Source organism: Myiozetetes cayanensis, unplaced genomic scaffold, assembly GCF_022539395.1.
Source record: "Myiozetetes cayanensis isolate MyiCay16 unplaced genomic scaffold, myiCay2020 scf28, whole genome shotgun sequence".
NCBI lineage: Eukaryota > Metazoa > Chordata > Aves > Passeriformes > Tyrannidae > Myiozetetes > Myiozetetes cayanensis.
This window is the reverse complement of record NW_026087499.1, coordinates 878,501-890,602: the sequence shown is the minus strand read 5'-3', so window position 1 is coordinate 890,602 and position 12,102 is coordinate 878,501. Positions and strand designations below refer to the sequence as shown.

Here is a 12,102-nt window from a genome sequence, read left to right as displayed (position 1 = left end):
GGAGCTCCAGGTACCCCGGCGAAGGGCTGAGTGCACGGCTCTGAAAGGGCCAGAGAGCATTTGAACGTGATGGTTTTGTTACATGACTGGCAGCTGGGGCAGAGCTGGTGCTGGAAATGATCAAGTAACCTTTTCAAGTGGCTGGCGCTAAGTATTACTTACAATTTAGCATGGGCTGGGAGCCTCCAACTAAGGGGCTGTGGATCTATTATCAGGGAAGGGGGGGTTACTACTCCTCTTGTTTTGCAGCTTATGAATGGTTGTCAGCCTTCCACAATGTATTCTTGGGTGATTAAGACGGCTTTTTTTTTTCATATAGTCGTATATTTTTAAACAATATCTTGGCTCTCTTCCCCCTCTGCCCCCCCCCCGAGCCCAGTTTAATAAAGTGTAAACGTGCAAAAGGTCAGCCCTTCCTGTACAATAGAGCATCTCCTGGTGATATATGGCTTCCTACTGCCTTCCGCCCCCTCTGCAGCCAGGCCCCGCTCCCCCCGTGCTCCCGGTGATGTCAGCACAGCCAGGAGGCAGCTTTATTGCTGCCTTGTTTGGTTTATCCCTCCTTTCTGCTCTCGGTGTCTCGGAAGTGCTCTCAGGAGTGCATGAAGTTGGATGCTGGGAGATGTCAGCGTCGTCCTCGGAGCTGCACTTCCCTCTTGGATTTTGGATTTCCTCTTTTGCCCTAATGAAAGTAAAAGTGCTTTTCGTTAGTTAGGATTTTTATGCAAATCCTTTTTTTTTCCACATAGGCCAACTTCTTTCTTTCCTTTTTTTTTTTTTGTTTTCCCCTTCTCCTGTATCTCCAGCTTTTTTCCCTTTCTCCCTGTTTCAGGTGTGGTATTTACTCCAGTGTTTAGGTGAGCACACAGAAGTTGCAAAGTCATACAAACTAAAGCTGATAAAGGCACCCAGGGGCATTTTCCTCAGTGTCCCATCCCCAGGCCAGCATGCCAGCTGCTCCCATCCCAACAGGATGTGTAGCTCTTGGTCCTCCTGCCTGTAACTCACCCAGCCACAGCTCCCATCCCGGGCTTTGGCTGGAGTTCCCTTTCACTGCAGGAAGCTCAGCCATCTCCCACCCATCCTTCCATCACCTTTACTGGCTGCTGAACCTTTCCTACATATAATTAAAGTGTTGGCCTCTTTGCTAGGCAAACTCTCTGGGGACCCACTCCATCCTGAGCCTGATCCGAACTCCTCCTCTTCCCAGCTGCTCCCTTTTCACCCCTTCAGCCTCAGCCTCTCCTCTCTCAGCTCCCTGAGCAGCCATCACACATCCCTCCCACTCCACTTTGGCCAGAATTCTTCTGCCTCCTCCTGCCCAGAACTTCTCTGTCCCCTCACACCTGGGTCGTGTCCCTGCCTGCTCACCCACAGCTCACTGCCCTGTCCCTCTGAGCCCCTGTGAGGATGGAGGATGCTGTAGGAGACATCAGACCTCCCTGCTTCCCAAGACTTGGATTTGAGTTTGAGAGGAGAATTTGGGTGCTGAGTTCTACCTCTGGCATCTGGCCATGCTGTTTAGTTTCAGTTTTATTCCTGGAGAAAGGGAAAACAGGCATAATCTGAGATGGGTTTTACTCTGAAACACTTAAAGTAAGCCCAGGCACATGGCAGAAGTGCTAATTTCTGGGATCTACACTCCTGGCTTTGCCAGCTGTGTCTTTCCTGATTTCTCCAAGACCAGTACACTGCTCCTGTCTTTGCTGGCTGGGATCAGTGGCTCCATTTCCCACTGTGCGGCTTCAGGGGAGCTGAAAGTCGCGTTGTGTGCACCAGATCCTGCTCCTCCCGTGGGCTTTTCTGACACGAGGCCTCGCCTTGTCCTTGCAGATGTCAGCCATCGAAACCATGACGGAGAAACTGGAGAGCTTTGCGGCCATGAAGGCAGACACTGGCACTTCCCTGCAGCCCCTTCCACACCACCCCTTCAACTTCCGATCGCCACCGCCCACGCTGTCCGACCCCATCCTGCGCAAGGGCAAGGAACGCTACACCTGCAGGTGAGGGCAGGGGCACCCCAGCCAGCCAGACCGACCCCAGGGCGTGGGGGCACCCCAGGAGATGCCACCCCAGCCAGGGAGCTGCTGCTCTGGGCACCGCTGGGACCAGGGACGTCTCCGCAGGGGCGGGAGGGAAAACGAGAAGCGGCAGAATTAGGGCAGAGCGCTGGGATGACTAATCCCCTCTGAAATAGCTTGTTTTGTCTGGGAGGAAATCAGCATCTTCTGTTTGCTTTGTAATTTTTAATAACCTTGAGAGCGGATCTGGAGATTCTCAAGCAGGCCCGGCTCCCCAGGCCGAGCCCCTGGCGTGTCCCAGTGCCAGCACAGCCTCCGCTGTGCCCACTCCCAGCTCTGGAAAATGATGGCAGTGCAAAAAGTGGCGTGCAGGAAACAACTTCTTCAAGCACACGTGTACCCACAGAAGTCCTTGAGTGCCCATCCCAGCCCCGAGAGCTCCTATCAGAGCAAGTCACTGGTATTTAATAATAAACCTCTGCTTTACCTGCAGCTACTCGAGGTTCTTGTGGTGGCTCCTGATGAGGGTTTTTGGATGCAGAAAATGGGCACAGACTTTGGTTGATGTATCTCTTACATTCAGCTTTGCCACAAAAGCTACAGGCTCACATTTTGGCTGAGTCTTTAGAAATCGGAGGGGTTTCCTTACAACAGGGACTAAACTTAAATTTAGACACAGACTCACAAGTTAGCATTTGTGTTTCCCTTGTTGAGGAACACTCACATGGACTGTTTATCTTCAGGACACCTGAGGGTGCTGAATGTGCCTGAAATTAAGAGATTTTACTCAAAGCTTCCTCCTACGACAGTCAGAATGCAGCCCCTCATCCTTAGTATTTTAGTTCCCTGTTAGTATTTTTGTTTATCCCTTTTGAGTTTACTGTGAACTGGATTTATTGGGGAACACAGTTTATTCATTTCTGTTGCTGAATCTCCTTGCTCTAAGCAGCTTGTCAGCCCCAAACCCATAACTCAGTGCTGCAGCCTTTATCCAGGAGCAAATTCTGTGAATTCCAGGGAGGATGGAGCAGATTCTGTACGAAGAGCAAGTAACCAGGGCTATAAAGGACATCTACAAACATCTCAACTGGCAGTATGACTGGGCTGGGATTAACCCCCTGTATTTGTATATATAATATTTTCTGTCTGCAGGTACTGTGGTAAGATCTTCCCACGCTCAGCGAACCTGACGAGGCACCTGCGGACACACACTGGGGAGCAGCCTTACAGGTGAGCTCCCCCCTTCCCACACTCCCCGCTCCGGGACTCCTTCCCCTCTCTGAAAAGCTGTGCCAGCAGAACACCACAGGCCTGGATTATTACACAGAGTGATTCATAGGGTTGTATATTATGTGTACCAGCCAAAAATAATCAGGCTTGGCAGCCTGAAGATAGACACTTAACTTATATTTAGATGTATGCTGGCAAATGAGGGCTCTGATTTGCAGTGTTGTTTCACACTCACGTTAACCATTCATCTCAAGGACAGCTGAAGGTGCTGAATGGCTCTGAAATTCAGGCTGGTTTGAAGGGCTTGCCAGGACCTTCACTGCTGGGGCTGGCTGGATTTTTTTTTTTCTTTTCCTGATGTATGTCAGAGGTGCCTGGAGTAGTGGATCAAAAAAAAACAAAGGAGAAGAAAAACCCTATAGAATGATCTGCTTTAAAATCAAAGTTTGGCAGTGTCTGGCCTTAAATCACGAAGTTTAAAGGGACTGGTGGGAGGGGGGGATTCACACATTGTCTCACACATTCAGTGGGTGTTTTAGGTGGAAAGCTGAACTATTCTCTGCTAGTTGTGGACAAGGTGGTGTGATTTGGACACCTCAGTGTGCAGGGGGTGTGTGCACAGGGACAGACTCTCCCTCTGCAGAGCAGGCACAGCATCCCAGCCCGGCACATGCTGGTGCTGTGACTTAGAAAGGGGCTCCTGTTTAACTAAGGGCTCTAAATTCGAATAAAACTCACAAGAAAATATATGTAATATGTGGATGTAGGTGTATAAATGACTATTTCTCATGGAAGACCGAGCAGGAACGTTCCCCCCAGTATTTTCTCCTAGTCCTTTGCAGGCAGTTTCAAAAAACTTCAGCAAAAATACACTTTCCTGTTAGAATTGGGTCCACAGATGAGCAAACCTGAAGGAATGATGAACTGGGAGCTCGCTGCAAATCAGGCATTCTGTTTCCCATGATGTGAGTAAGTGTTTTGCACATTGTCAAACAACAGTAACAATCCAGTTTCATTTTGGGTAGCTGATATTGCAGCGTTCCCATGCACAGCCATAAGCTCACAGCAGAGCAAACGTTATTGTATGAAGAGAAACACAAATTTATGAGCAGCAAAAGGCCATGTGGCCAAATACATCACGTTTTTATGCTTAGTTTAACTCGAGAAGCGACTCTCCCACATTGTAATCGCTGCTGCATGAAGGAGTCACGTTTATTTTCCGTGCAGAATCCTGAGCAGACATTAGGTAAATGAAAATATACCTTGGCCCCAGTGCCTGCTGTGGTGCTCGGGGCTGTGGTATTTGCTGTGATGAGCGGGCGCTGTGTGTTCCCTGGGCACGGAAACGCTCGCCCCCGATTATTCGCAGATTGTTAGTTCGGTTTTCTTCCAAAAAAGGAGACTTGCAACCAAACAAAGGTTAGGAAAATAAGGATTTATTTGATCTGGTCTTCTCCCAGAAAATGGCCTGTGTGGGTTTTTTTAGAGGTCTGACTCCTGGACAACATTGCTGTCTAACAGCACTCCGGAGAGTCGGAGCTGCGTCTGCAGAGGAGCTTTAATTATCATTGATTGGCTTTTTTGCTCTCAGAGAACTGAGATTTGCAGCTTTGGCAGCCAGAATTGTTTGCAAAGCTTGTTTTTTAAGTATTGACTTCATGCAGGTAAAAGGAGGGTTTACTGATGTCTCCCTTATAACATTGCTTTTGACTGTTTAAAAGTTTTTTCCCTTTGATTCTCTCAGTGCTATATATTCATCCAAATATCAGTTAAAATGTTCCTAAAACCAATATAAACTGACCAAGTGTCCATGTGGAGATCAAGAAACAGACCAGAAAATAAGGTGGTTTGGTTTTGATTCCTGATTTCATTGAAAAATTATTTTACCAGGAGTTTTTACCAAGTTTTTACCAAGATTAGAGTTTTTATCAAGTCACTCAAACCTCAATTAAACCTCTTAGATGTCTATTTAATTCTGTATAAAGTACAGATAAAGCACAGGAACAATAAGGAGGCAAATTATTTTTTTTAAGGGAAAGTGAAACATGAGAAATACCTGCCAAGGCACTTCCTAAAAATCAGCTGATTTGAAAAGACTCTGAGACCCTGTGCCCTACAGTGAAATTCAGGGTTTCTTTTCACTCTTTTTTTTGCACCAAATGTAAAATTCAGGAATAGGCATTCCAAAGACCTTGTAGGTCTTGTGTCCTGTTATTTGCATTAAGCTGAATCTAACAGCTAAAGCTGACGGGTAGCACATCATTTCAGATCATGTGTAGTTCAATAAATATCTTTATTGAAGATATTTCTCATTTCCTGGTGTTTAAAATGCAGCCTAAGTTCACCCCTGGTATAAATGCTCTTGGGGCTGAGGAGGAGTTGCTGTCTTTGTGTTTCGTGCTTTTTTTTTCTGCAATTCTGCCTTTCCAGCTCACTCTGATCAGCAAATCAGTGTAAAACTGCGAGTGTGTCTCAGGGACTCCTTCCCACATTCCTGGGGTTTGTTCTCTGTTTTTTCCCCTCCACCCACGTTATCCCAGGTACCTCCAGCTCCAAGGATTGTCTGTGGCTCCTCAGAGCCCCCAGTTCCATCTCCAGCTCCTTCTTTGCTGTCATTCACTCCCACTTTGGATGTTTTTAGCCCATTGCTGTGTTCCTGTAAGCTGATAAGGGAGAAGCTTTACTGGTGTTCTGTCAGTATTTGCAAAGCAAATCCTGCTGCCTTTGAGTTTTACTCTTCTCCTGCCTCCGTGTTCACCCCTTCCCTGAATTTAAGCTGGTTCCTCTGTCAGGGTCATTTATTTAAATTAAAACCAGCAGAGTTCCCAGGACTGATCCCTCTGGGATCACAAATAACACCGGACATCTCCCTCATCCCTTTGCCTGCAGACATGAGCTGCTCCTTCCCGATGGCCCTCTGGTTCCTATTTTTTTAACAAGCTCCTGATCCTGTCTCCATCCCCTGCCCTGGGTGCACACAGCTCATTGTGAGAGCCAGGACCTGTCAGAGGGCACTTTCCAAAGACTTCCTGAGCATGTAAATTAATGGACATGCAGGGGCTGGATCACTCTTGCCTTGCCTGTGAGGGAGCTGCCTTTGAACTGGCTGGAGCTGCTCCTGGGAGGGATTTGGGGAGCCAGGCTGGGTACCTGGGCAGCCCTGGTGCCCACTGTGCCAGGTATGCCCTGTGCCAGGCACTGGGACACACAGACAGCTGAGTCTGGCTTAGGAGGGCACAGAGCTGGTGAGGATGGGCAGGAAGGGAAAATCACTGGCACCAGCAGGGATAGGCTGGACAAAACTACTTGTGAAAATCCCCTGGAATAGCAGGAATTTTGGGGTATTAGCTGCTCTGGATGTCACAGCTTTCTGAAGTGCTGAACAGGAGGAGCTGCTGAAGGCTGGCAGCTCCTGAGAGCAGGTTCCTTGGTGTTGGAAATCTGTGTTTAACTCCCTGTGCAGAAACTGTGCTTGTTCTTGCTGATGTTCACATAAAGCTTTCTGGAGTTATTTAGGGGTTTTTGAAAGAACGAAAAGGAAAGACTTCAGAAGTCTCAAAAAGATGTGGCTTAAAGAGAGGTTCTGCTTTCTTCCTCGGTTAATCAAGTAAAGGTTCATTACTTGAAATATCTTTATTCTTTCTGGAGATTTAGCAGTAGGAAATTCAGAAGTGGACATGGAATCCATAAACATTCAGTGAGAGAGAGTGTTTCATAAATGTATCCCTGCTATTTCCAAAAATAATATCAATTTATTTTTAGAGACTGAATAAAAATCACAGCTGGAGCACATCTGGAAATGGTGTGTGTGTTTCACAGCAGAGATTTTTTACACTCACAGCTGAACCTGTTGTGTCTGTGGGGAGGAATCCCATGTCCTCAGCGTCCAGGGAAAGCCACTTTCATCCTTGAGTGAGGCTGGGTGCCCTGAGCACATCAGGAGCTGCTGGTGCTCCCAAAACCTGAGTGGATGCCCCTCCATCTCCATGTCTTGGGACCTTCCAACCCAAACTTTCTGGGGATTCTTGTGGAGGAGCAGCTCAGCTGCTCTGGGCTGGCAGAGCTCAGAGCAGTCCCACTGAAGTCCATTTGTTCTGCCTGGGAGAAGTTTTCATTTTGTCCCGTGAGTGTCCAGGATTTGTGGAGGACTGGAGCAGAGACAGGTTCTGCTGCTCGTGGGTCTGGAAGCAGAGCCACGAGAGCAGCAGCTTTGTTGAGTTACAAGTGACGTGTTCAACAGGAGACCTCAGGAGGGATTCGGCGGATTCCGAGCGGAATGGGGCTTTCTTTTTTTTGGTCCCAAAACTCTGCAGTGCAGCTCAAAGCTGCCCTCTTCAGTCCATTGGAGCCCACAGCACCACCCTGAGCAAATCTGTGGGGCTTTTTGGATCCAAAAAGGAGGGTGACGACTTTGAACAGGCCCTCAACCCATCTGCAGACACTCAGCTCAAAGAGGGGATATTTCTTCACTCAGCAGCTTCCCTAAACATCCCAGCTTGACTCCTTGTGTTCCAGTTTTTCATCACAAACCAGATACTCACTTGTAGGGGTAAATCCTGTTTGGAAATTATGTTGTATTTCTTGGGAGCTCTTGTAGAGTAAGAATAGCCTTTGAAGGCACACTCTGTGGTCTGATCTCCAGTACCACAAGGAGTTTCACAAATAAAGCTGGAGGTTTTTGTGTGTCCAACTGACTGTCACGCAGGGATTTACCAGTTAATAACTATTTTATACATTTCACCTCCCTTCTTTCTTCTTCTCTCTTCCTTGTCCTCCCTCCACAGCCATATTTCACCTAATCCCTCCCAAAAGGGGAAGGGTGGAAGGAATAAATTCACCTTTCTTATTTTAACGTTGATGTGTGGAAAAGTAATTATTTTGTTTAAAATCCTTATTTGTTTGGACGAGTAGCTTCCTAATTAATCCTAATCCTTTCTTTGTGCTCCTTGAGTAACAATAACATCAGATTTGTCTGCAGTGATTAATGCCTTGTGCTTCCCATGTCCTCAGCTGAGTAATGATTTATAGACCAACATTCCCTGGTTTTCTGATAGTCAGATTTTTCTTATTTTCTTTTTTTCCCCCCTCACGTTGCAGTCTTTGGCATTTGCTTCTGTTTTCCAGGTGTAAGTACTGTGACAGGTCATTCAGCATTTCCTCCAACCTCCAGCGGCACGTCCGGAACATCCACAACAAGGAGAAGCCATTCAAGTGTCACCTGTGTAACCGGTGCTTCGGGCAGCAAACCAACCTGGACAGGCACCTGAAGAAACACGAGCACGAGAACGTTCCAGGTAGGAAGGGACGTGGCTGGGCCTCTCCCGGGGCACTGCAGGGAGAAGACACCGTGGCCTGGTCCCTCTGGCTCTTGGGAAGCCTCTCTGGAATGCACTGTTCCTTAAGGCTGACTTTGTAGGTGTGTGTGTGGAGTTCCAGAAGATAAATAGGCTTTGCCTTAAGATAAAAACTGAAGGAAGAAATTCCTGTGCTGAGGCCAAGTAAGTGATTTCCCAGCATAGGTAAAAAGGAAAAAAATTATGGAAGAGTTATAGGCAAACAGCTCTGCAATGGATAAGGGTTCTTAAATTGTATGTACTGTCCATAAATGCTAAATATCCCCTGTATTTCTCTCTGTAGTTCAGGTCTGGGAAACACAAACTTCCTTTGGGAGCTTTGGTCCATGACTTTTCTCTGGAATGTTGAATCCTGAGTATCCAGTGAGAGGACTGTTGATAACGTTCCTCCTTTGTGTTTCCTGTTACTGATGGCCTTGGCAGTAGCTGATGGTGTCTCCTGTTCTCTCCTTGTCTCTCCCCACAGTGAGCCAGCACTCCGGAGTCATCACCAACCACCTTGGGACCAGTGCCTCTTCCCCTAACTCGGAATCAGACAACCATGCACTTTTAGATGAAAAAGAGGATTCGTATTTCTCTGAAATCAGAAATTTTATTGCAAATAGTGAGATGAATCAAGCATCAACTTTAGCAGATAAAAGGTAGAGAAGAAAATAGAATTATCTGGTGACAGTACAGGCATGAACAGTAAAATAATATGAGAGAGAATTTAAGCTGGTTGGTAGAAGCTTCCTCCTCCTGATTGCTCAAAGGGAGATTGTTGGAATACAGCAGCACAGAGGAGGAGGAAAGCTGCCTGTCCCACAGATGTTACATTATAAGAGATTGAAAACCAGTATTTAAATTCAGAGTAGACAATATTGTAGTTTGAAAATCCTTGGGGTTGGTGTACTCTTACCATACTTACTGGCTCTTAAGACATAGTGAAGGCTGATTTTTAAATGCCTGAGACATTTGGTTTTCCTTTTTCTTACGTCTTAAATAATCTATATATGTATATAAATATGTGTTCATATATATATAAATATAACATTATCAAAGCACTGCAGTAGAAATACATGACTTACACATTTGCCCTCTTTTTTTTTTCTTTCCTCTCTCCTTCTTCCCCCCCCACCCCACCCTGTCCAAATATTTCAGGCCAGAAATCCAGGATATTGATGGCAATTCCCAGTGTCATGGACTAGCAAATGAGAAAACAGAAGATGTGGACGATGAGGACGAGGAACTGGAAGAGGAGGATGACGACAGCCTGACAGGGAAGTCCCAGGATGAGCCGGTGTCGCCCACGGCGGAGCCCCGGGGGGCGTTTGAGGATGAAGAGGACGAGGAGCCCACGTCTCTCACCATGAGCTTCGACCACACCCGGAGGTGAGGGGGCCAAGTGGGGCTCAGCCAGCTGCCCTGTGTCTGTGGTGGATCATCAGTGCTGTGGTTTTTTTTCCCAAGCCATGTCTCATGCCTCCAGTTTGATTTAAGCGTTCACTCGAGGTTCCATCTCACCATGGTGGGGGGCACGAAACAAGTGGACTGCAAGGAGAGTCTGGGATGAGGTGTGTGTCCAAGGCTGGAGGAGTCTGGATCAGGAGAACAGTTAGTCCAGCACAAAACCCAGGGTGCCACAGCTCAGCAGATATTGTCTCTCCAACACTCTGGCCAGGGCGAGGGGAGAGGAGTCTGTGCAACCCCTCTGGTGCTGCTGTGGCCCTTTGAGTCACTGCAAAACATCCTTGACTTCAAGTGGAGTTCTCAGAGCTGTGGCAAAAAGGGGATTCTGCCCCTCTGCCCCCTCAGGTGAGACCCCCCTGCAGAGCTGCCTCCAGCTCTGGGGAACAGCTCAGGAAGGACATGGAGCTGCTGGAACGAGCCCAGAGAAGGCCACCAAGTTGATTAGAAGGATGGAGCAGCTCTGCTATGGAGACAGGCTGGGAGAACTGGGATTGTTCAGCCTGGAAAAGAGAAGGCTTCAGGGTGACTTAATTGCAGCCTTCCAGTACCTGAAGGGAGCTACAAGAAAGATGGAGAGAGACTATTTATAAGGGCTTGGACAAGGGAGAATGGCTTCACACTTACAGAGAGAAGAGTTGAGACTGGATATTAGGAAGAAATTGTTTCCTGTGAGGGTGGGCAGGCCCTGGCACAGGCTGCCCAGAGAAGCTGTGGCTGCCCCATCCCTGGAAGTGTCCAAGGCCAGGCTGGACAGGGCTTGGAGCAACCTGGGCTAAGTGGAAGGTGTCCCTGCCCGTGGCAGGAGGTGAAAAGGGATGATTTTTAAGGTCACTTCCAACCCAGCCAGACCAGTCTGTGATTCTGTGATTCTATAAAAAGTGAAGGCCTCTTTTCCCCAAGGTCAGCCATGTCTGGGCAGCTTTAAAATTCAAGTTTCCTGCACACAGGACAGGCCCAGCTTTCTTTGTGCCTCGGTGGCAGCAGATGTGCCACGAGGCCAAGTAACACCTCAGCCAAGCCCAGTGCAGAGCCTCAGACCCCTGTAGCACTTGTTGCTCTCCACTTCTTCTCTGCTCCTTCCATGCCGTGTGGTTTCCGTGTCCGTGTGTCCGTCCGTTCACGCATGTGGCTCGTGAGCCCCCGTGGGTTGTGCATGCAGGCCCCGGGCGAGGGGTGAGCGCCCGGACGAGCTAACACAGGTCACCCCTGGTCATTGGTACAGGTGTATTGAGGAGGACGAAGCCGCCCTGTTAGATTTGGAGCAGATGCCGAATTTTGGGAAGGGGCTGGATCTTCGCAAAGCAGCCGAGGAAGCATTTGAAGTTAAAGATGTGTTTAATTCCACCTTAGACTCTGAGGCAATAAAACAGACTCTGTACAGGCAGGCTAAAAACCAGGTGGGTACCTACAGAACGTTTTCCAAGCTTGCCGCCAGCATGTACAGCAGGATCAGGGAGCAGCTGGCCTCCTGTAGCAAGGGCTTGTTATCCCCTTCTGGTGGGTTATTTCCCCCTTGCAGTGGTTTATTTCCCCCTTCCAGCCGGAATTCTCACATGGATCATGCATGAACTGTGTCTTGTTGCAACTAGACTGGAACAGAGAGGAAGGGACTGGGCATCACCTCCAGGACACCAGGTCGATTTATTGGTCAGCCCATGTGGTGAGAATGTGGCTGTGCAGGGAGAGAGAGGCATCTGTCTGTTTTTATCTGTCTGTATAAATGTTTCTGTGGCTCTTTATTTATTTATACTTTGGGACTGGTCTTCTGTTTGTAAACACCGAGGTTTGTTCTGCAGAAACAGCAACAAAATGCCCTTGGGTTTGGTTATAGAAGGTGGCATAGACAACAGCATTTGCAGGACTTGCAGTTCAGCACGTCTAGAGGGTCTCCTTGTTTATCTCCTTGATTTCTAAAAGCAAACCATACAAAAAAGGGGGAAAAGCCACAAAAACCTGTGAGCCAGACCAGTTCAGACCCACCAAAACCCCTCAAAATGGCATCACAGCACTTGCTGGAATTCTGAGAAAAATCTGGAGGTGCAGGGCAG

The 12,102-nt window shown here is 47.9% G+C and overlaps 1 protein-coding gene across 6 annotated transcripts in view; it reads left to right on the top strand.

Annotated features, from left to right (window-relative positions):
* Positions 1 to 12,102, top strand: part of PRDM16 (PR/SET domain 16) — a 241,775-nt gene that overhangs the window by 223,358 nt on the left and 6,315 nt on the right. For 5 of the 6 annotated variants that reach the window (XM_050322469.1, XM_050322468.1, XM_050322472.1 and 2 more), the window contains 6 exons: positions 1,834 to 2,003; positions 3,174 to 3,251; positions 8,376 to 8,545; positions 9,072 to 9,246; positions 9,746 to 9,976; positions 11,277 to 11,451. In XM_050322469.1, coding sequence (XP_050178426.1) covers positions 1,834 to 2,003; positions 3,174 to 3,251; positions 8,376 to 8,545; positions 9,072 to 9,246; positions 9,746 to 9,976; positions 11,277 to 11,451 — 999 coding nt within the window. The remainder of the gene's footprint in view (positions 1 to 1,833; positions 2,004 to 3,173; positions 3,252 to 8,375; positions 8,546 to 9,071; positions 9,247 to 9,745; positions 9,977 to 11,276; positions 11,452 to 12,102) is intronic. The other variant, XM_050322471.1, reaches the window with a different exon arrangement.